General features: G+C 45.2%; 1 protein-coding gene, 1 long non-coding RNA gene and 1 pseudogene across 12 annotated transcripts in view; 1 reads left to right on the forward strand and 2 right to left on the reverse strand.

The window, feature by feature from the left end:
- Nucleotides 1-1608: 1608 nt before the first annotated feature.
- On the reverse strand, nt 1609-10966 carry LOC102552728 (uncharacterized). Of its 6 annotated transcripts, XR_015644740.1 has the most exons (5): nt 10845-10923; nt 9480-9619; nt 6864-6972; nt 5801-5969; nt 1609-5356 (listed from the first exon to the last, which is right to left on the reverse strand). It is a non-coding gene; the product is annotated as an uncharacterized LOC102552728 (long non-coding RNA). The 6 variants fall into 6 exon arrangements; XR_015644742.1 differs by lacking the exon at nt 10845-10923 and having other exon boundaries at nt 9480-10110; XR_015644738.1 differs by lacking the exons at nt 9480-9619; nt 10845-10923 and adding an exon at nt 8338-8888.
- The window catches only part of Akap7 (A-kinase anchoring protein 7), a 130057-nt gene continuing 116154 nt past the window's right edge, over nt 10559-24461 (forward strand). For 5 of the 6 annotated variants that reach the window (XR_015628859.1, XR_015628860.1, XR_015628858.1 and 2 more), the window contains exons 1-2: nt 10559-10708; nt 19559-19690. Coding sequence is in view for 3 of the 6 variants with exons in the window: in XM_087567317.1 (XP_087423443.1) it covers nt 10582-10708; nt 19559-19690 (259 nt within the window). In the remaining 3 variants the exon portion in view is untranslated. 6 annotated transcript variants of the gene reach the window in all.
- Ccnb2-ps2 (cyclin B2, pseudogene 2) lies at nt 22756-24260 on the reverse strand (annotated as a pseudogene).

Genomic DNA, 24461 nt, shown 5'->3' on the forward strand with positions numbered 1-24461 from the left:
AGTGGGAGAACCGTATTGGAGGTCTGAGATGGGCATTCAGCCACACTGCTTTGGAGGTACCAGCACTGCCACAGAAAAGAATGGTGGAAGGACCAAACTGTGCAGCACATATATAAGTAATAAATAAACCTTGGGAATGTACAGACACTTCAAAAGGGATGGAAGGACCCAATGAAGTCTAATGGTCACGAGGTACTACATATGTATGAGGACACGCAGAAAATCGACTTAAATAAGGAACTGTTTATTTTGGCTCATATTTGCAGGTTTCTGGTGATGGTAAGCTGGCTCCGTTGCTTTGAGGCTTGTAGTGAGGAAGAACATACAGCATCATGGTCAGAAGTGTGTGGTAGAGGAAGGCAAGGCTAGGAGACACACAAGCGCACGCACACACACACACACACAGAGAGAGAGAGAGAGAGAGAGAGAGAGAGAGAGAGAAGAGGTGGGGTGGGGATGAATTTCTGGACTCAATAGCCCTTTCAAGGGTATGCCGTAGTGATCTGACTTCTGTCCATTAGACCCGACCTCCCAAAGGTTCCATCATGTCTCTGCAGTGCCTACCACCTTGAGGTAGACTCTTCACTCCTTATTGGGGATGTTTAAGACGAAAACCATGACAAAGGAGACTTGCCCCGTTGTTTTCCTGGTAGAGCGCCTTTTCCATATGGGTCCCTGGTGACAAATCTCAATTCTGGGATTGGGGTTGTTAATCAATGGTAGAGGACTTACCACACGTGTAGGAGCCCTTAGTCTATGCTTCAGCAGTCCCACAAGCAAACAAACAACAAACAAACCTCTCTGGGCTTCAGCCCTCACATCTACTCCTCAGCGGGGGAACTGACAGGCCTCGAACTCAGGATGCATAAGCAAGCAAGTTTCCAAGGACTCACCCTGCTAGCCCAGCCCAGCCGTACCACACGCTGAGAGTTTGCTGTAGCCTCCTCACTTCTTCCCCCTGCTTCTTGTGAGTATTTTAAATCAATTTAGAGTTGTGAGATGTGGTCATTTTAATACAGTATAAGAGTCTTCATAGTTGATACGGTAACCTCAGCAATTAGAAAGTCAGTAAGACTCTGCCGTTGATCAAACAAACACAGGCCTGTGGAATGGCCTCACAAGTGAGGCTGCTTGCAGTCAGGCTTGACAGTTTGAGTTCTAGTCCATGGACCCACAGAGTAAAAGGGGAAAATGGACTAGTGCATATTGGGTGTACCCCTAAATATAAATAAACAAACAAATAAACGAATGCAATAAAAATTAAAATAAGCAAACAAATAATTGCAGAGAAAACTGACGACTTTAAGTCATCAGGACAAAGTTATAAAAAAAGTGAGATTAATATGTAAAATAACAGATTTTTTCAAGTTCTCATTGAAACTATTGTTTATAATTAAAATACGAAGAACAGGTTACAGCAAATGTTTTCAATGTAGACAAACTATTGAGCTGGAAATGTAGGTCAGTCGGTAAAGGGTTGGCCTAGTTTACATGGAGTCCTGGGTTCATTCCCTGCATCATGTAAGTGAGATACGGTAAGGCTCGAAGTGAGTCTTAACTTTTGGGAGACCCCATCCCCACCCCCCTAAGTGAGGCATGAGAACGAAGTTCGATGTAAATGCAAGAGGTTTATTTTCCAGCGTGTCAGGGTCGACCTTTAATCAGCTCCTTGTGGCAACTGACTAGAAGGTGACCCTGAATGGCTATAGACAAGCAGTTTTTATACTTTTTAGGGGTACAGGTTGCATCAGCAAGGTTACAATTTAAACTTATTGGCTAAACATATTGACCTTTGAATCTATTGGCTAGCAAGCATAGGCAGACTATAGCATGCATCCGAACTCTATTTGGGATCAGAGGGTCAGCTGACTATGTCAGTATAGTCTTCGGATTTTCAAGAATGCCCCTGCTCCTCCGGAAAACAGTGGATGGAGAATGGAACTTGGCCTATCCTTGACCCGAGGTGGGAAGCTGGTACTTGGCCTAATCTTTTTTTTTTTTTTCTCTCTTTTTTCTTTTTTTCGGAGCTGGGGACCGAACCCAGGGTCTTGCGCTTGCTAGGCAAGCACTCTACCACTGAGCTAAATCCCCAACCCTACTTGGCCTAATCTTGACCTGAGGCAGTAGGTGTAAAGCTCTTAGGGTCCTTCATAGGAACTCCATAACCTACCTACTTTCTACCAGGCCAAGTCTCTTAATAGCTCTTACACTTCAGTAAGAACTAGGGTCCTTCATTATCGTGGTGTTCACCTGTAACCATAGCTCTAGGGAAGTAAAAGCAGGAGGATCGGAAGTTCCAGATCATCCTGGATGAAACAGTGAGTTAGAGGCCAGCATGGACGACATTAGTCCTTGTCTCTGAAAACAAGCGAGTAAACAAAAAAAAAAAAAAAAAAACCAAACAAACAATTAATAAATAGATTTTATGAGGTAGAAAAAAAAAGGCAACTTAGAGAAAATAAGTAAGTGTTTTCTCTATAAAGACATGCAAGTGACTATCAAAAACATATGGCTTTCAAGGAGTGAAAATTGTCCCTCAGTCTTCTGAAGGTTCTCCAATGTGAAAAGATAGATTATATACAAATTATAGGAGCAAAAATAGACACATATATTAATAATATGTAGACATTCATGGGAGTTATACAAAATATAAAGCTCAAAAAGGGGCCAAAGCTGGGCATGGCAGGCACACTTGTAATCTCAGCAGTTATGAGGTCAGGAATTCAAGGTCATCATTGTCTGCTTCTTAGTGAGTCTGGGGCCAGCCTGGGTTACATGAGAGCTAATCCAAAAGAAAAAAATATAAGAAACCAAAGACAAATTAAAATAGAACAAACATAGGCCAGGTAATTAAGAACACTCTTCAAAGGAGAGCGAGAGAACTGGGTGACGCAGGCAGACTCCAAGAGGCAGAAAGTGACTGTGAGGTATAATGAAGAGTGAACGGCTTGAAGAAAACTTCCTGTCGGGAGAATGCTCCCTCTCTGACTCCCATTTGACATTCCTCCATATATAAAATCTCAGTTGGAGGTCTAAAGACTATCTGGCTCCTCTCCGGTGGACCTGGCCTTCAGATAAGTGGGCTTCAGTGGAGGCCCACCCATCCCAACACTCACTCTCCCCAGGGCCTTGCAGTTGAAGTTCAAAGTAGAACATTTTCTGAGACCCCACAAGACAGTACTCAGATTCATTAACGATTAAATAAGAGTAAAATCACTGTCAGCACCTTGCAGATGGACAATAAAGAACTTCAAAGTAGTATAATTTAATAAGCCTCCAAAAACTGCTTGTAAGTCTATATTTTGGGAGGGACAGAGTCTTGCCACTGAGCTCAGGGCTCTCTTTAAGCTTACTATGTGGTCTACCCTGGTGTTGAACCTGCAGTCATCCTATCTTAGCCTCTGTCTTAGTTAGGGTTTTCTTGGTGTGATCAGACATCACGACCAAGGCAACTTTTATAAGGACAACATTTAATTAATTCAGTCCATTATCAAGAAGGAAGCATGGCAGCATCCGGCAGGCATGGTGCAGGAGGTGCTGGGAGTTCTACATTTTTCTGTGAAGGTTACTGGAAGAAGACTTGCTTCCAAGCAGCTAGGACTACCACCACCTACAGTGACACACCTACTCCAACAGGGCCACACCCACTCCAACAGTGCCATACCTAATAGTGCCACTCTCTGGGCTGAGCCTGTATAAACTGTCACAGGTTCCCAGTGCTAGACTTACGAGTGTGGGCCACTGCATCAAGCACGCATATAAATTTGTTTGAACATTTTGGTGGATAATTGACAATATGGTTCAAAAACTATACACAGTCATGATCTTTCATCTATCAGTCTCCTTCCTGGGAATTTATTTTAAGCAATGAAATAGTGGGGCTGGAGAGAGACGTTGCAACAGTTTAGAGAACCTGGGCACTCATGCCTTTAACTGGTTAGATCCAGTTTCCAGGATCTAACCCATTTCTTCTGGCTTCAAAAGGCAACTGCATTCGTGAGCACATTTCTATTCATAGACACATACACATAATTCAAAATAATTTTAAAAGAGCCTTTTTAAAAGTAATACAATATTTTAAAGGAATGATAGGAAGCATCCTAATAATTAATAATGACACACTGGCACGAATTTACACAAGTCTGAACAATAAAGAGTCAACGGTGAATTGAACTGTGGTACTCTCGCAGAAAGCTGAAGCTGTGATATCGATTGCTACTTACTGTAGACCAGGCTGGCCTTGACCTTGCAGAGATCTGCCTGCCTCTGCCTCCTAGGTGCTGGGATTAAAAGTGTGAGCCACCACTGACAGTCAAATTCAGATTCTAATAGTTAATATTATCAGACATTTCTCAGCTGTGCAGCCATTGCAACTCTATTATTAAGTGGGCAGAAGATCTGGTGGTGTAGCTTAGCCGTAGAGCAGGTGACTAAGATATGAAACGCTGGGCTTCAATCCTTAACAACAAACATGGGGAAGGGGAAGGGGGAGGGAAAAGAGAGGGAGAAAGGGGAGGGGAGGGGTGGTGTCTGATGGTAGGCAGTATCTTAAAATTGTTATGCTAAAAAAAAAAACAACAAAAAACAAAACAACAGGTTTTGGGGTTGGGGATTTGGCTCAGTGGTAGAGCGCTTGCCTAGGAAGCGCAAGGCCCTGGGTTCGGTCCCCAGCTCCGGGGGGGGGGGGGGGGACAACAGGTTTTAGGGTCTCAGTTCCCCTCTAGCACAACGGAATGTCAATCCTGAGTCACCCTTGGTTACCAAGAGTCCTAGCTTTTGTGTTGACACTTGACTATGTCTTATAAAACTGCATGACTTCACCTCTTTTGAAAATGTTTGCAGCTGTAGTTCATATGTAGGACGAGCGAGTTTCTCTACTAAGAATTAGAACAGTCGTTCAGGGGGACATTCACAGGGAAAGGACGATAACTACAGATAGAAGTGGAGCTCTCATCTGTACTGAAAGGAGTCTGGTAGATAAACAAGTCTGGTAGCAACACACTCCGAAGGACAGAGGTGGCTGTTGCAGCGGGAACCATGTAGGAATTTGATTGCGAACCGTTCTCATGCATCTATCTTGACGGTATACCCTGAACCGTCCCACGGAGAGAAGAAAGGCTGGGTGTGTTCTGAGGCACCTACTAATCTCAAGAAATTCTGTAACGTTCAGAGGTTCCAAATCATATCTTTGATTCTGCCAATCTCCCAGCAGGATACAATGTATCAGGAAGACTTGGTCTCATTTGCTAAGGACCATCCAATGATGACTGGGAGAAGCCATAGTGGCCCTGTGAACCAGCCAGGCAGTGGTCTGGGAGTCAGCTGGACCACGGGAGCTCAAGAAGGCAAGTGAGGCCTAGGAATGAGGGGTCATCGGGATTAAGTCAGGAGCAGCACCAAACACAGCTGGGGACAGCCAGATAAAACTGTAAAAACCCAAGGGACTTTTGTCCTTGATGCTAATGGCAATTCATCTTTATTTTCAGGCCAGAGACACTTGAAAACATTAAGATAGCCCAAGGAGTCCTTTCTTTTCCTCCCTTCTTCCTGCCTCCCTTCCTCTTCCCCTTTTTCCTTTTTGAAACTTATTTGGCTGTGCTGGCTTGTTTGTTTGTTTGATAAACATGAATAGTTAAAATATAAATCTGAAAATATTATTAATTCATTCAATAGATACTCTCAGGGCAACCTCTGTGTACTTGGTAACACAAAGACTTGAAAACACAGTTTCTGTCTGGTGGGGGAACAATGGGGCAATGGTAACAAGGTAAAAAGGGGTGGGGAGCAGACACAGGCATACCGAAGCAGGAAGGCAGAGCAGCCAAGGGGGTCGGGGGTCATGTCCAGGCACTCTTCTCTCAGGGAGTCACACAAATTTCCAGCTCATCCTTACAGCATCTCTGGTCTCCCGAGCTGCCACATCGGTTCACAAGATGGCTGTTCGTGGCCAACTAGATTGATGAAGCCCTCTCAACAGGCCCAAACATGGCAAATTAAATGCTTAGAGCTTTTGCCCTTTAGCCTCTGTCTCTGTCTCTGTCTGTCTGTCTCTCTGTCTCCCCACCACCCCCACCCCCCTGGTAAGAACTGATCACATTCCTAAAGCTAGCCCCCAAGGTCTATTTTTTCCTTATTTGGCTGCTTACTTATTCCTGAGACAAAACACCAAGGTCCAAAATTCAAAATTCATTATTTGGCTAACATGTCCAATCAGGATTTACTAACTCACCCTAGCACAGACTTTCCCCCTTTTCTCCTTAAAAACCCACTCCTGCAGAAGAAAACATACACAAAAACAAACCACCAACACAACAAAAAAAAACCCTGCTGTGACTTGCTGCCTGCTCTTGTCCTACCCAGAGGCAGCCCCCACCTTGCCCCTCCCAGGTAATAAGTCTCCTTTGTGCTAAGAATTTGGTGTCTGGGTGTATTCTGCGCCTTCTGCCTGAGGTTGCCAAATCTCTTCAATTGTATCTAATCAACTCAAGTGAGGAATTTTCTTAATCATGTTATCCGAAGAGGGGAAACCCACCCTAAAACTGAGCCTCCCCTTCTGGTGGCAGCCCAAAATAAAGGACATGGAAGACGGTTATTTTTATTTTTAATCTATGTGTTACTGCTTTTTTTTTTTTTTTTTTTGGTGGCTTGCCTGCTTGCCTTTATTCTTTCTGGCAAGTTCATTTAGTTGGTTGTTTCCGCTGTAACATTCCTTTGGTGCTATTAGGAACCTTTTTTAGTCTTCCACAGTGGACTGAGAATCAGTGGCTCGTGTATTCGCGCCACGTTGAGACTGCAGACTTGTGGACTGAGCAACTCCTGTGTTTTTAGCCTTTCTGGTATGAGACAGCCATTTTTGGACTTACCTGGTGTTGACTTACAGGTGATTCCGCTGGGTTCCTCCTAGGGACCTAGCAAGGGCTTACTTCATAATGTGCCGCCATTACCTGCCGCAGTAAGGTGCAGTCTAGGAGCCTAAAAAAAAAAAAGAAAAAAAAAAAAGAAAAGACTGCTCGCCACCCCAGTTCGCCCACGTGTTCCCAGCCAGGCAATCTCTCTCCTCCTTTCTGCTGTCTCTCCCTTCTCTGCCCCCATCTGTCTGCCCCTACCTCTTCTACAGGCCCTTCCTCCTCTCCCTTCGCCTAAATAAACCCCTTTTATACTAGGTCTATTGCATGGTGTGATTTCTCAGGGGGACATCCTGGCATGGGCCCACCAGGTCCCCCCCCCCCCCCGTAATTATATTTCATAACATAGCAAAGCGCGGTACAGTATGAAGAGACTACGGGGGAGGGGACGGGAGGAGCAAATGTGTAGAAAATAAAGGCTTTAAGTAAAGATCGGTATGCAGGGAAAGCCTTGTTCTCGTGTCCGGTACAGGAATACAACGGTTCCAGGCAATCCAGGGAGCCCTTTTAGGTTCTTAGCTTAACAAAATAATTTAGAATTAGAGTTTGCAACAAAACACAATGACCGAAAAGCAAGTTGGAGGGAAGGGCTTATTTGGGTTACACTTCATTATTGTTCATCATGGAGGGAAGTCAGGACAGGAACTCAAACAGGGCAGTATTCTGGAGACAGGTACTAATGCAGAGGCCATGGGGGGCGCTGATTTCTTATAGAACCAGGACCACCAGCCCAGAGTTGGCGCCACCCACATTGGGCTGGGCCCTCCTCCACACGGTCAGATCTTATGGAGGCATCTTCTCAATTCAGGCTCTCTCCTTTCAAATAACTCTAATTCGTGTGTCAAGTTGACAGAAGACTAGCCAGTTTTTCACTTTGAGAGAAAAACAACCAGGCCAGGCAAGCTTTAAATACTGGCACAGTAATCATGCTTTTTAAATTAGAGGTTGAGGTCAGAGAAAGAGTAAGAAAGGCTAGAGAGTCCGAGGCTTGCTTTGACTGCCAGGAACTGAAAAATAAAAGGCAAGGTAAAGCATGCTTAGAGCCGGCCCTGAATCTGAGCTCAGTACGCTCCTCCCGGTCCTCTCTTCTTCCCCTCCCCCTCCCCCTTCCCTTCCCTGTCCCTCCCCTCCCCTCCTCTCCCTAACCCCCTCCTCCCCTCTTCTCCTTCCCTCCCCCTTCCCTCCCCCTCTCCTTCTTCCTCCCTCTCCAGACCACAGTTTCCCCTCCTTCCACCCTTCCAGTCCCCCCCCCCCCCACCTCCCCTCTCACCCAGATTCATTCCTCCTTGGTTTTCCTTCAGAAAAGAGCAGGTCTCCGAAGGATACCAACCGACCGCAACATAGCAAGTTACAGTAACCCTCATATCAGGGCTGGGCAAGGCAACCCAGTAGGAGGAAATAGATCCCAAGAATAGGCAAGAGTCGAAGATACCTCTGCTTCCGATGATAGGAATCTCACAAACGTGCCAAACTAAACAACCACAGCATGTGCACAGAGGACCTAGCCCGGACCCATGCAGGCTCTGTGAGCCTCTATGAACCCTGCTTAGTTGATTTTATGGGCCCTGTTTTCCTGGTGTCCTCCACCTCTCTGGAGAATCCTCCAATTCTTTCTTTCCCTTTTCCTCTGGGTTCCTGAGCTCTGAGGGGTAGAGACTGGAAGGAGAACTCCAAATGGGGCTCTTTTAGCTCATGTTTGGTGTGGGTCTCTCTCTGTATCTGCTCCCATTAGCTACCGGAGGAAGCCTCTCTGATGATGATCAGGGCAATGGCCACTGGGCTAGGCACTGTCTATGAGTACAGCAGAACTATCATTAGGAGTTATGTTTTGATTTTCTTTTCCTATCCTACGGCTCTGGGCTGTCTAGCCTCTGGTTCCTGGTTCTGCGCAGGCATAAGGCATAGTCTTCCTTTTGTGGTGTGAGTCTCAGACCGACCAGTCACTATTTGGCCACATCACGAGTTCTCTGCCTCCTTTGCCCCAGCACATATTTCAGGCAGGGTAGATTGTAGGTGAAAGTTTAGGGGCTGGGTTGGTGTTCTGGTCCCTCCACTGCAAGTTATGTCCCAAGGCTAAGGATTACACCACAGACACAGAGTTAGAAACCGAAACACACTGCTTTGGTTTTGTTTTGTTTTGTTTTGTTTTTTTAAAGGAAGAAATATAGGAGTGGGCTCTTGAGCTCTTTCTGAAACATCAGACCACACACGAGGTGCAGCACCTGCTTCTCCCAGGTTTTTAGTGTTGGTTTGTTACAGGAAGCCTAAGGAGGGGGGAGAGGTGTTGCTCTACTCTGTGCAAACCGGCTTTCACCTGTCAACCTTGCTGTTTCAATGTGCTGTTCTTACTCTCCAGTCACATTAATATACCTTTAAAATAGGGGAGGGAGAAATACTCCTTACAAAGAGAAATATATATTCTACTTCCAGTGGGAAAACGGAGGGCAAAGGGTTGTCCACCTACTGCATCTCAGAGTAATCCTTATGCCTAAACAGCATATTCTAAACCCTGCCCAGCCCAGCTAGCCTAGGCTGGCCTTTGAAGATCCTCCTGCCTCAATCTCTCTTACTTACTTTTGGTTTTCTCTCCGTGATTAGATAGCCTGCTTCTTTAAAAAAGACCGTCTTACATGCAGATCCACAAAAAGGGGCCGGGACTTAAACATCAAGCAGGGAACTCATCAAACTTCTCCACCAGCTTCTAAGAGCTCCAGCTGGAGAACAGACAGCCAGAAGTCATATTAACCCCCTTTGAGGTTTTCCAGTGTACGGTAACTTAATTTATCGTTTCTCACGGTGTAGGTCTTCATGACCTGGGATTTGCTATTCACCCCCAGGTCGGCCTTGAACTCCAGGTACACGCCTCTGGAACTCTGTGATAAGTGCGGTCCCACCAGGACAGGTTGTGTTAACTACTATAGTTCTGTGAGTGCCTTTTCTGTTCTTATGCCTATTCTAGGATATAGTCCCTGTAGGTGAGGTGTTCTCAAAATGGGCTGGATCAATTGATACAACACATTTCTTTAAGTTAAAAATACACCCTACCCCCAACAAACCAAAACTAATACCAACATCTGCTCCCAGCCCGGAAAACAAACAAACCAGTAGCATTATTTTTTACAAGATGTATTCATATTTTAGCTATTTTTTTATTTAGTAAATTGCCTTTCTCTTATTTACTCGGATACTGAGGAACCTAATCTGCAAAAAAAAAACAACAAAAATAACAACAACAACAACAAAAACAAAAAAACTCTGTAGATGATTTCATTTAGCTATTCCAACTCCTAGCTATTAAACTGCTGTTAAAAATGCTCCTTTTTTTGGGGGGGGGGGAATAATGTTACGTAAATAAAAGCATCTCGTTATAGCGACGTTCAAGGCCTCGCTATTGTACATTCTGCTCAGCCCGCCTATTTTGCAATCAGAGCTTTGTATCCAAAGCTCCAAGCTAAAGCAAACACACGGGCTCTCAAGAGACAGCGGGTCAAGGAATGCTCTCCTGGCCCCAGGCTCGCCCCTCCAAGCGTGGGACGGGAAGGGCCGCGCTGCAGGAAATAACCGAGGGCGGCCAGAGGTCGGAGCGGAGTGCGGCCCCGGGACCGCCCCGATCCGGGTATCCGCGCCCTGCCAGGACGGCCCCTTCCGGCTCCACCCGAAGCGTCGGGTGCCGGGGATGCTGCGACTCGCAGGGCTCTGCGCCTCCGTAGGCCTGGCCGCCGCGGCCCGCGCCCCCGCTGCCCCGCGGGCCCCGGGCCCGCGCCTCTGCCTTCGCGCCGCGACCATGGAGCGCCCCGCCGCGGGTGAGAGCGCGCCGCCCTGCGCGCCCTGGGGCGCGGCTTCTGCCGTGGGGCGTGCTCACCCGCCCCGTTCCGCCTCCCAGGCCACCCGCAACCCCACGCCCCTCGCGGTCGGTCCTCCCCTCACACCCGGTACAACCCTGGTAGTCCCGGCCGTTTGGTTGCATCCGTGGGTCTCCGTGCACCACTCCACGTCGCGAATGGAGAGGGGTGTGATCCCACGGGTTGCGGTTTCTTTTACGTCTTCCTATCTTGTGGCCCGTGGCCCAAAGTTTTGCAACACATCCTTTCCCACTGTGTTGGGGAGGTTAACAAAATCAAGGAAAGAAAACCCTCCGTTTTCTTTATCCCTTTATTATTTTTTAAATTGTAAATAGAAGGCTCTAAACACCGCCTTGTTTCATTTAGGATTTTACTCGAGGCTTGGCAAGGAGCACTTTAAAATGGGCACCAATCCGCTGGCGCCCAGAGTGTACTTCAGCTTGGTTCACCTTTCGCTATGTGCTAAACCTGGGTAGGAATTAGAGATTGGACTTGGAGGGAAAGGAACCGAGAAGTAATAGGGGGAAAAAAGGTGTTCTACAAGATCATTATATCCTAAATGCATACAAAGCATAAGAATATTAAAGTGGGCGGTCTAAGCATGCTAACGGTGTAAATACTTTATATGCAAATATAAATTATGAGAATAATGTACACGTATGTATAACTTCATGTGAATGCAGTTACACACATCATGTGGGGAGATGCCCAGACTGTCCCTGCTTGAGATGTTTTTATAAGGTGAAGGAGTGTGGATAATGGGGGAAGGAAATAGAGTACTAGATGGTAGGAGAGGAGCCTTCTCGCCTATTTACACCACGTGGCTCTGCAGTTTGGGATGCTGTTAGCATATTGTTTACTTATAGTGACAAAGCTTAAGACGCCTGTCTGGTTTACCCGGTCCTTCCATTCATGTAGTGTCGACTTGCCAATTTCTTCTTACTAATTTGGATTGCTCCCTCTTCATGAGGAGGAAGTGGAAGTACGCTGGGAAAGTGGCCCGGTTGGCACGACGTTGAAACATTTCTGGAGACCTACTGTGTAACCGCTTTATGGAGCTAATCCAAGTAGATAGACCGCGACGGATGACAGGCCGATTCCATAGCAGTTTGAGTAGCTCAGGGACCAGAAGAGAGTCTCGCCTAACGGAGCCGTGTTTTGCTATTCAGATAGGAAACCTATTTTGTAAAACTTGGCCAGTCTGTCTTTTATGTTTTCTGTTTGCTTGATTTTGATGTTTGCTGATGTGTACCTGTGATTTGATGATAGGCTTACTGTGATTTGAGGATTCGAATGCATTTACATGGGCGGCTTTAGAGGATCCTTTAAATACATTCATTCACGGTTTTTCCTATAAAAGCAATAATCACTTTAGAGATAACCTAGTGCAGGGGGTTGGAGAGTACTTAGCATTCAGAAACACGTCAGCCTTTATTCTTCCTTCCCTAACTCTACATCTTGGGGACATGCTGTTTTCCAGCTACTTTTTGATTTATCTTCCGCTCGTTTTGTAACGCTGGGGATAAAGCCCAGGGCTTTGTGTATGCTACGTCAGTGTTACCTTCCGGTTACACCCTTGACCACATATCTGCCTTTCAGAGAGTCACCTTTTCTCCGGTTGTTAGACTCTTCATATCCGTGGTTTTCAGTCACTGGTGAGCATGCACTGTTTGATTGTTTCTCTGTTAGGCATTTAAATTACCAACCCGCCTTACCTCCCCCCTGACCCCACCCTTCTCTTTGCTTCAAGCAAGGTTGAGAGGAGGCCTGTTTGAGTGAACCCAAATTTTAGTAAGAGGAACCTTAGGCCATCTTCCGTGCTCCTCACCTGTTGGCACATTCCTTCCTGCCTCAGTTTACAGTGCTGCCGTCAGTCAGTCAGTATTTGGTAAAGAGCGCAGGCCTAGTTGATTCTGGAAATTGTGGGTTGTGTAACAGGGTCACTTGGTCAAATGGTAGCTCCTGAATCTACTTAACTTGCGGCCTGTTACTAAATCAGTGCCTGGTGTAATAGTCTCCCTGATAACAGAGTTGTTAAGATTTAAATGAGTTACTTTCCAAAGTGCGTTCGCCTGGCGTAAGGTACCCATTTAAATGTTGCCTATTACTGCTGGTAATGCTAATTTCCAATTAGCAAAAACTAGGGATGCTAATAATGCTAATTTCCAGTCTCACTTCATTAGTGTTACATGAACTCCTGTGATTTATCTGGATATCTGTAAATGATACATTCTGTTTTAGTAACAGATCAAGTGTTGGACGACTTTAAAATTCTTTGTGCCATGTGTGCTCAGGCTGAGGATAGCCTTGGATACCTCATCTCCCTGCCTGTGCCTTCCTGGGATTGCAAGTGTGACCCCCAACAGGCGTGGCTCACACATTTTGTGGTAGATTTATCTCATTCTGGTACGTGGCAAGCAAGAACTCTCTCATGGTGGTCTGTGCCAACTTCATTAACTCTACGTTTGAGACAAAAATCTCACTAAATTGGTTGTATAGGATTTTTTTTTTTTTAATTTATAATCCTGCATCAGCTCTCAAAGTACCTGTTATTACAGGTCTGGGTTATGAGGCCCAGTTTATCTATTTTTTTAAAAAAAAAAGATTTATGTATATGTGTACACTGTCACTGCCTTCAGACACGCCAGCAGAGGGCATCAGATCCCATTACAGATGGTTGTGAGCCACCATGTGGTTGCTGGGATTTGAACTCAGGACCTCTGGAAGAGCAGTCAGTGCTCTTAACCACTGAGCCATCTCTCCAGCCCCAGGCCCAGTGTATTTAAGCAACATTACGGCAGCCAACACAATGAATTTTGGATTTAAATGCTTAATGATTGACTGCTTTATGGAAGTTTCCTCAGAGAGAAGTACTTACACCTTATGAAAGAGGACCTGTGGTTGCAATGGATGTCGTTACTTATAGTAACAACAAAGCCCAAAGCCCAGCACATACAGACCTGGGGCAAGGCTTCCTGACATTTAGTTTGGGAAATAGTGTTCTGTGGAATGATCTGCACTTCCTTGGAGATGTATGAGACAGACACAGTGATGCATATACCAGCCCTCGGTAGCTAAGGTAGGGGGATTGCTAGTTCAAGACCAGCCTGGGGTCCGTAGAAGGATAGTGTCTCAAAAGCAAACAAACACAAGAGCTAGGAAGTGGGGAAAGATGAACCCTGTTGATGGGAGGTGAGCTTGTGTAATAACACAGCGGGATCCAGCATAGCGGCTCCTCAGAAATGGAAAACCTAACTACCCCATAGCTATACCCTAAGGCCAGCCAAACCACTGCTGGGCGTATGCTCACGGGATACTTAAGTCAGTGCATTATGTGCTACCCGCACATCCAAGTTTATTCCCACACTCTTCACAGTAGTCACGTAATATAACTAACCTAGAAGCCCATCTACACAGGACTGGAGAAAGAGAAAGTGGTGTGTCTATGGTCTCCAAAATTCCGTAACACAGAACTTTTTGCAGTCATAAAGAAAAGTGAAGTCATAGCATTTGCAGGAAAAGAGATAGAAATGATTATCCTAAGAGGAAGTAAGCCAGGCTCAGGAAAATAACATGTATGTTTTCTCTCATGGGTGGGACCTAAGTTAAATTATATACGTAGATATGCGTGTGTGTGTTTATGTATGTGTGTTTGTAGGTCGTGAAACTAGAGAGGGGATCTTGAAGGGGAGGACGAGATTCTAAAGGTGGTGGACAGTGAAGAAAGGAACGAAACATTTGTAACAGGAAGGCAGAGAAGGGGACGAAGTTTGGGACGATGGTGAGGCAGTTGGATGTGGCAAGGTGAACTCTTACGAGCAAACGGTGATGGCGCACGTGTATGAAGATGCCATAGAAGAACCCAGTAATCGGCTAACCCCCAAACTAAAGCTATAAAGTCAGGGTCATAAAGAGTAAAAGAAAAACAAAACAGTAGTTGTAGGCGGCATTCTCTTTTTGGAGTTAAGTCTTGTCTACAGAAATTCCTTCCGTTTTGTTCTCTAACAGTGGAAAGTTATAACAGGTATTTTGAGAGCTGATGCAGGATTATAAATTCAAAAAAACATCCTATTCAACCAATTTAGTGAGATTTTTGTCTCAAATGTAAATATTATTTGAATATGCAGATGGATGAGAGTGGGCAGTCACTGTTATGTACACTCTAATTCCTGAGAGATGGAGGTGGGAGAATGAGGTGTTCAAGGCCATCCTCAGCTACATGTTGAGTTTGAGGCCAGCTTGGAGTGTAGGAGACCTTGTCTCAAAACCAAGGCCAGGTAAGCAAACACGTACACAAACACAGAAGAACGCTCTAGAGTAAATCACAGTAACCTTTAATTTTTTTCCCCACTGATATTGGCTGGTTCTAGTTTTGATTTTGGTGTGTGCGACTGAGCCCGGGGTTGGGCATGATAGGCAAGCGGTCTGAGGGTAAGCCCCATCCTCAACCCCCATTCCTTAGGTTTTACTTTTTTACGCCTTTTAATGAGTCCTGTGAAAACGAGAGAGCCTGTCGTGTTCAGAGACTGCTGTTAAATACCGTCGTTTTCCGTGGGTATTGAGACAGCCACACTGCAGTGAAATTGTAACCACTCCTAGGTGTGTACGGGCCTTGTCCAGTCTTTCGGTAAGAATTGGTAGGGTGTTTGGGGGCGAGCTGGCTCAGTGCTCAGAGTGGAATTATCAAAGGGGAGCCAGACGGGGCCGGGAGGTAGGGTTGAGGAGGGTACTGACAGTTGTTGAAAGTTCCTGTGTACTCCTGGTGGGCCCTTCCTAGGTACTTGGAAGGAGACTGGATTGCTGACACACTCAGAGGCCTTTTAACTTTGCGGCTGATCATACTTGTTACTGCAGTCCATCATTTAGAGTAGATTCAAGGGATAGGAAAAGCTAGAGTTTGGCAATGAATGGCCTTCAAGCTTCCCTCGCACACGGGAGTCACTCAGGAGCTTGTAAGGAATTCCGGAGGATAGCCTGGTCTACACCACATAGACCTGGTTTAACTGGTCTGGAGGTGAGATCTGTCCCTGGACAAGTTTGGTTTGGTGCCTGGGATCATCACTGCTAATGTAAGATTCTTGGCTTCACTTAGCATACTTCGCTTGCTCAGTAGTGGTGCTAAATGGATCTCATGCTATACTAAAAGTTAAACTACATCAAGGACTTAAAGAATGACTTAATTCACCGTGGTTTTTCATGATTCTCCTTGCTTTCAGAGTTCTGTAGGAACTCAGAAATCAGTTTCCCCATTTCACGTATTGCCAAGAATGTGTGCTGTAAGCATTCATTGTAAGTGGCAAATACTGGAAGGGGAAACTAGGACTTAAAATACACCAAGCCTGCCGAACATCGTTGCTTAACCGCCCGCCCCCCCCCCCCCCAACCCCAGCATCACAAGACAGGCCATACCTCATTTCAATAGCCTGGGGAGACATCAACACTCAAAATTTGATTGTTTTCTACTAAATGTCACTGCTCTCCTGAACAGCTGACAGGAAGGAAAGTTGAACAGAGAACAAAATTTGGGCCACCTCCCGAAGATTCTGGACATGGAACCCCACCCATGCACCGACCCCACGACCTGCCTCTTGGCTCTAAAAACCTGTCTCCTTGGCTGGGAGAGCCTCAACCCCACCCTATACCCTGCCTCCTTGGCTCTGAGATCATGAATCCCACCCCATACCCTGCCTCCTTGGCTCTGAGATCCTGACCCCACCCCATGCCCTGCCTCCTTGTCTCTGAGAGCTCCCCTCTAATCATAGTAGTAGGAATGATGCCAGCTCACGAGATTGAAAAGTCTTACTTGAAGCCACTATAAGTCAGGAATTTTCCACGTGGCATGCAGACTTGGGAAATAATATTGACATGACAGTATCATATTGGGACTATCTCCTATCACTAAGTGCTAGATGGAGAAAAAGTTAGGGGAGCCATAGTTGAGTTTATTCTCCCAATTCTGATTTTATGCAATTTTCTTATACATTATAGGTAGTATATAGGTATGTTTGATTGTGTAAGCACTTTAAAAATTGCTTTATCATTGATATTGGTTATTTGGAGTCAAGATCTTGGTCTTTAGCCAGGCTGGCTTTGAACTCCGAATTCTCCTGTGTGCTAGCATTAGAAGCCTGTACGTGCTCCCACACCTGGCTGACAAGTGCTGTTTTGTTTTCTGAGTGTAAGCTGCGGGTGAGTGAGGGCCCTTTACATAGCATCGTAAAGGTTCGAGATACATATTGATCTTTTTAAACTTTTGTTTAAGTCCAAACTGCGTGTGTGTTACACACGGAAAGCTAAACGGCGAGGAGGAGGAGAAGGTAGAAGAGTTAGAGGATATACTTTTAAAACTAGGACTGATGGTGTCCATGCTGGCATTGAGTCCACGCCATAGAAAGACCTGGAGTTGAGAGCATCCTGCCTCAGTCTCCCTATTGCTAGAATTACAGGTCTGAACAGTACCAGTTTTCAGGCTATAGGTTTTTGTTTGTTCGTTTGATTTTAGTTTGTGTGTGTCCAGCGCTAGGGATTAAAACTAGGACCTTGTTCCGATGAGGCAGAATACTTCTGAGTGTTCCCCAGTACCCTGTAAGTCATAGTTTAAAAAGATTTATTGTTATTATTTTGTGTGCATGTGTGTGTGTGTGTGTGTGTGTGTGTGTGTGTGTGTGTGTGTTTCTGTATGTGTACATGCCTGAATGTATGTGTGGTGCAGCATGTGGGTGCCTAGAGTCTAGAAGAGAATGTTAAATCTCCCAGTGGTGGGTAAGCTGCTCCATGTGGTGCTGGGATTTGACCCTAGAAATGACCCCGGACCTCTGGAAGGAGCAACAAGTGCTGTTACCCACCGAACCTTCTCTCTAGCCTCGTAGGCCACCGCCCAACTCCTCCCCCTTTCCCAGCTCCTCTCCCCCAGTTCCCCTTCTCCCCTTTCCCCCTCAAGATTTATTTTAGTCTGTGTGAATGGCTGTTTGGCCTGTGGGTTATGTCTGTGTAGCAGATGTTTGCACCGCCTTCGGGGGTCCTAAGAAGGTGTTGAACCCTCCGGAACTGGAGTTGACAAACATGCGGTTAGCCATGTGGGTGCCGGGAACTGAACCCAGGTTTGATGGAAGAGCAGCCAGTGCTCTTAACTCCTGAGTCATCTCTCCAGCCATTTACATATTCTCATGGAATGTGTTTTGCAGCCATAGCATTTGAAAATAGAGGGTGACGACAGAAGGAGGTACTTTTTAAAAATAGTCCGCAAGGCAAATCACTCTTCAATGGTATACTGGCCGAAAATTAAGTAAGTATTCCAGGATTTTGTTCAGTACAAACAACATTTATGTCTGCTGATGGAGACCACCGAAAGATACACTTAGCGATTAACTGTCAGTTCTGGTCTTTTCCTTAGTCGTTCACCTACAGCATTGTGGGTGTTCTTCCCATAACAGGAAAACAAAGGCCCAGTGTGAAACGTGGCTTTTAGGGCATGACATGGAGGGCTGTTACAAAATACCACGAGGATGATTTGCTTCTCATAGTTGAATTAAAAAAAATGCATTTTAGAGCCGTACACTTAATTTTTGTTATTGTGTGTATGGGAAGGCATGCATGGGTGATCTGTGTATGGAGGTCAGAGAACAATTAGAATTGGTTCTGTCCACCTGTGGATGGTTTCTGGCAGGCCCAACTCAGGTTGCCAGACTTTCATGGCAAAAGCCTTTACCCAGGAAGCCGTCTTGCTAGTCCCAAGAGTCAAGTCTTTTTAAATATATTTCCAGTGTAATGATGGAGTGGAAGAGTTTGTGGAGAAAAAGTACAAGACCTCATGCAAATCAGAAACACAGAGTTGGGGGTTGGGGATTTAGCTCAGTGGTAGAGCACTTGCCTAGCAAGCTCAAGGCCCTGGGTTCGGTCCCCAGCTCCGAAAAAAAGAAAAGAAAAAAAAAAAAAACACAGAGTGGGAGGAAAAAGGGATAAGAGGTGAAGTATGTGTGTGTGTGTGTGTGTGTGTGTGTGTGTGTGCGCGTGCTCATGTGCATGTCTGTGTGTGCATGTGTTTACGTGCATGTGTGCATGTGACTATGATCAAAATATACTGTTCTTGTATGAAAGTAACAATGAAACATGTTATATATAATTAATATATCCTAACAAAACAATATTAAACAAAATATATTAAAATGCCCCACATAATGGAAAATAGACATGAGAAGACACAATAAACAAGTCAGCAAATAACTTTTGCTAGTTCGTTGTCAATAGGTGAAAAAATAGGACCGCTTTTAGATTTAAGAAAATTTATCAATAAAAGATGGAAGATCTATTTGTCATCTATGTCCAACACTACCCTTTGGGAAAGGATTAAAGCCTTCGAAGTTTACTGTTTAATATAAAAAAAAAATGCACCGTTAGAAACAAGATTATCCAAAAACAAAACAAGCAAACATGGGCATGGTGGCCCATGTCCACCAAGCACTGGGGAGGCAGAGGCAGGTGGAGCTCTACGAGGTCAAGGTCAGCCTGGTCTACAAAGAGAGTCTAGGAACTGTCCTAGGACAGTTAGGACTTTTACACAGAGAAACCCTGTCTTGAAAAAACAAAACCAACCAACCAACCAGTCAACCAACCCACTCACCCAAGAACAACAACAGCAAAAACCAAGCCAAGGCAAAGCAAAACAAAAAACACCCAGGACTCTGTTAAAGGAGAGCTTAATAACCTCTCCTTATGACTTGAATTCACCTAGCTGAGTTGGCTTGGTTTTCGTGTTGGAGTTTAACAAATAACAATTCAGTAAGACGTGTTTCTGTTTTTGGTTTGTTACAGGAGAAATAGATGCCAATAAGTGTGATCATTTATCAAGAGGAGAGGAAGGGACGGGGGACCTGGAGACCAGCCCTGTAGGTTCTCTGGCAGACCTGCCGTTTGCTGCCGTAGACATTCAAGATGACTGTGGACGTAAGTACTGTGTTAAAACACAGATATTTAGGAGCGCAGACACTGCATCTAGTTATACGTTTCCTCCATTTTACATGCGTGTCATGCTTTTGAGTGCTAACAGTTATCTGGTACTTTGTTGTCAGAACTGTCGCAGACAATATTAAGGCATCGCTCACAAAATTGTGGACCAGATTATTCTGTGGTTACTACCTGGCAGATGGTTCTGTGGTTTACAACAACCCACTTTAGTCCTTTAGAACCACCTGTGATTACAGAGCCTACCCCTTCACGTAATAAACGGTTAGTGGCGTTTGCGTGTTTATGGGCACTTTGCCGTGCATTGATCAGGTCCATCTCTCCGTCAGTGAACCAGAGAAGCATTATCAGTTCAGTTCTGTAGCCCCTGAGAGCATCGTCTACGAACTTTGTGAATTAGTTACTTGGTTGAAATGCCAAACTAGAAATGTCATGTCATTGTGAAAACAGAACTGTACGTAATGTCTGTCACCTCTACCAAGGTGTGACAGATTTCTGTTATTCAGGAGCGGGAGATAAAACCTGTTCGCTGTCCATCTGTCGGTGCTTCTGATCTGTCCATGTCTTACTCATATTTAGTATATCTGAGCAGCTTACAGTAGGTGTGAGTAACCTCTGTAGTCTGGCTATTGGTTGAGGAGGTCCATGACCACTGTACATGAGGGAGAAGGACTGGGGTGCGTTCGTGAGCTCTGTTCTCTTCATGCTTTGAAAAGGATGTCTGCTTCTGCTCAGGATGGGCCTCAGGAAGGGGGATCCTTTATGCAAGCAGGATCTTGGCCCTGCAACTCCACCTCTTGCCCTTAGCAGGATTTAGTATCGTTCTTATCAGAGCAATACTATCTACCCGTGTAAAATGGGGTGTAGGCCAGTCTACCGATATCTGTTCTTATACCACTCTTTGAAAAGGGTTAAGAGCTTTAAACCTATCTGAGAGTTAGCCTACGTTCAAACAACAGGATGGGAGCTTTCTTCTGTGGGAAGATGACTTTCAGATTCTAAGCTCCAGTTTAGTGCATGGGCCCTGTGGGATAAGGGGAGAAACAGAACCCTGTTTTCAGCTTCAATTCCTGAATTTCCTTCTTGTGTGACTTTGGTCATTGGAAGTGTGTGAGTGGGCTGGAGAGATGGCTCAGTGGTTAGAGCACTGACTGCTCTTCCAGAGGTCCTGAGTTCAAATCCCAGCAACCACATGGTGGCTTCCAACCATCTGTAATGGGATCTGGTGCCCTCTGCTGGTGTGCATGAAGAGATCAAAAGTGTATATGTAACGTAAATAAATAAATTAAAAAAAAAAAAGCAAGTGTGTGAGTGGGACTTTAACTGTAAAAAGAATGCAGATTTTAATTCCTTCTTGCCTCCTCATTATGATACTGTACACATCAAAAGAGGATATGTGTATAAGAAAAGGGTTAAAATAGGGCAATGTATAATAATTGCTTTAGAAAACCTTTCTTCATGTGTGTGTGAGTGTGGTACATGTGTGCATATGGAGACTGGACAATGGCATTGAGTGTCTCCTTTAATCCCTTTCTGCCTTGTTTTTTTTGAGGCCATCTTTCCTAGATCCTATAGCACACTGTTTCAGGAGGACATCTGGAAAGCCTACCCCTTGCCAGAGAGAACACTTTTCCTGACATTTTAGATGATGTCCCTTGTAGTGACAATTTTGGCATTTTGGTTTCTTTAAAAAAAAAAAAAACAACAACAGCACAGACATATTGTAAAAATATATTGTCATTTTCATCCCAGGTGTGGGATGTGGGGCTGCTTCAGATTGTCCACAGCAGCTGACTGTGATTTGCTTCATGCTCTATCAGGGGCATGATTTTGCCAGTGGCAGAGAGTTCGTACAACCATATGATATTTGGAATTCTGGGGATTTCTCAGGGGGTATGTAAACACTAGGGTCCCCAAGGGGTGGGATGAGTTGTGGTTGTTCGTTGCTGTTGGTTATTCTTAGCCATTTAAGTAGTCGTGTGCAAAGAAGAAACAAGAAGAAGTTCGATATCCTGACAGCAAAGATTAAACTCGTCCCAAGAAACTCAATACTGATGTCACCCCCTTCCCCTTTATCCTTTGTTCTCTCCTATGTAGTGTTAGAGGCTTGAAGGGGTAGAAGAGGAGTCGAGAAGGGTGGAAGGAAGAAGGGCCCACAAAGTAGCCAAGTCAGCCACAGTCTCTCTCATTGTACAGTCATCTTTACTGGGTCTGCCTGGCTGAAATGGGGTTTTCCCATTTTTGGGGGGTGCTTTTATGCAAGAGGAAGTTTCACTAGAAATATGTAGGAATATTAAATGTTCTCAAATAGTATAGTCAAATACAAGAATTTTAGATACATTTAGGGTCATTCATCAGAGATAGATAAGTAAACCATAAGTGTATATAAGAAAGTAAATCTGGAACACGGTGGGGAAATAGAGCAGTTTGGATCACACCTTAGTCTGTCTGGCGATCCAGCTGACATGACTTGAGAGAGGACGTGCCAGGACTCACGTGGGTTTCTTCTCTTTATAAGAGAAGTGCACTGTGACTTAATTGGTTAGAAATCCAGGAAGCCTCCAGAAAATGTTTTGTGGTTTGGTTGTTTGTCTCTGACAGTGGAGTGGGCAGGCGTTAGCTTGGCAGAGTCATTTTGCTGATGGGACAAACCCAGTCTGTTTCCCATAGAAGATGGGCAGAGTTTCACTGTTGTTATGTAAGATTGTCAACTCCTAACAACCAAGCAACGTTTTAAAAGTAACATTCATTTATTTGTGTGAATGTACATGTAGGTGAGCATGTATGTTGATAGACAGGTGTATGTATGAGTGCATGCATGCCAGAACACACGTATGGAGGTCAGAGGATAACTTGAGGGAATCGGTTCTTTCTCTCCACTATTAAGGTCCCGGGACTTGAACTCACATCGTACAAGCACCCTTACCTCCTGAGCCATCTCAGCAGCCCTCAAACCACACTGAAGACTCAAAAGAAAACATTTCCGAGTTGGTTTTTAGTTAAATGACTTTCCTAAGTGTGAAACTCTGTTCTATAGAGATTACTAATTCTTTTTTTTTTTTTTTACCTTAAGTAAATCAGTGGCTTTATTTTTCTTCAGTACAGAGCACGGTTATGGTAGGCCATTCTACATTTCTTCAGTATAGAGCATACAGATATACACGGGTACCTTAAGAAAATCAATAGCTTTATTTTTCATCAATACACAATTAGAAAATTAGGTTTTGTGATGTAAACTAGAATATATACAAATCTGAGAAGCACACGATGGAAGGAAGCCCGGCTGCCTAGGGTCTGCCCATCAGAGGGGAGGCCAGGTCTTTGATGGTTCTGGAGTTCAGCTGAGGGATCGTGCTGATCTTCAGGAGCCTGCTGCTGGCATATTAGTTCTTGACAGCGATGAACTTGGTGAGGTTTTCATTGACTTTCACGACGTTCTTGGCCATGTGCTGCATGACTTCCAGTATTTCACTCTCCATGTAGCCTGTGTAATACTGCTGCTTTAAATTCCATTTTCCTTGGCCCAGCACCTTCTGAGAGAGGCAGGAAGCAGCAGCTGCGACCTGAGAAGGGTGGTAATGCACCATGTCGTAGTCGACGAGGGTCAGCTCCATCAGGTACTTGGCTAACGTGTGCTGTTCAACATCCACCTCCCCGGCTTTTGAGGCTCGCCTTAGGAAGTGGAGTGGCAAAGGCCGGCCCAACTCGAATTTCAACTCTTTCAAAATCAGAGTCTCCATTTCTCGGATTTGGGAACTGGTGTAAGCATTATCTGTGATATAAACAAAGTCTTCGATATTTGGAGAAAACATCTCCTCATATTTGGAAGCCAAGAGCAGAGCTGTGATCCCAACCAGTTGCAGCTTCTTCCGGCAGACTGGCTGAGCCTGAAGGAACCGGTCCATGATAGCAATGCACATGTACAGAGTCTCCTGCAGAAGCCTAAACTTGGAATGGACTTGGACCAGCCAGTCCACCAGGATGGCACGCATGCGTCCGTTTATGTCTCTTCCATCTAAGAAGTGTGGATTGATGGACTGCAAAGCCTCAAGCTGCCTGAGGTACTGGTAGATGTCCTTCACGTAGTCACTGCAGAGCTGAGGGTTCTCCCCGTCCTCATTATCTATGTCCTCAATCTTGCAGAGCAAAGCATCAGAGAAAGCTTGGCAGAGGCTCTCTTCCTTCATGGAGACATCCTCAGGGGCAGGCAGAGGATCCTTCGGGGCCAGTGTCTCCATCTGCACTGGTTTCACAGAAGCTGTAGGTTTCGGCTGTTTGCTGGCATTTATTGCTTTGGTGGGCTGGACTGGTACTTTGGTATTCTGAGGTTTCTTAGCCACTTGAGCCGGTCTGGCTCTAACTTTATTTCCAATTTCTTCTAAAACAGCTCGCCGGACAGTCACATGGCTCTTAGCTTTAGGATTAACTCCTGTGTCAATATTCTTCAAATCACTGGACACCGTCGGGCGTCGGAGCAGCGCCATGAGGGCCGCTCTGGCAAGTGCGGACGAGGCACTGCCACTCCGATCCGCGACACCGTTGGGAGTCTCAGGGCCTTGCCGCTCTGCCAGAGATTACTAATTCTTATATTTTTGGTTGTGAGCCTAGCCTTTAACGGCTGAGCCATCTCTCCAGCCCGAGATTACTGATTCCTATTTTATGTTTATATGTGTGTATGTTTGGAGACAAGGTCTCACGGGACTCAGCGTGGTCTCATAGCCGTTACGCACCTGGGGCTGGCCTTGAACTTCCC

This window comes from Rattus norvegicus, chromosome 1 (genome assembly GCF_021556685.1).
Source record: "Rattus norvegicus strain SHRSP/BbbUtx chromosome 1, alternate assembly SHRSP_T2T, whole genome shotgun sequence".
Lineage (NCBI taxonomy): Eukaryota > Metazoa > Chordata > Mammalia > Rodentia > Muridae > Rattus > Rattus norvegicus.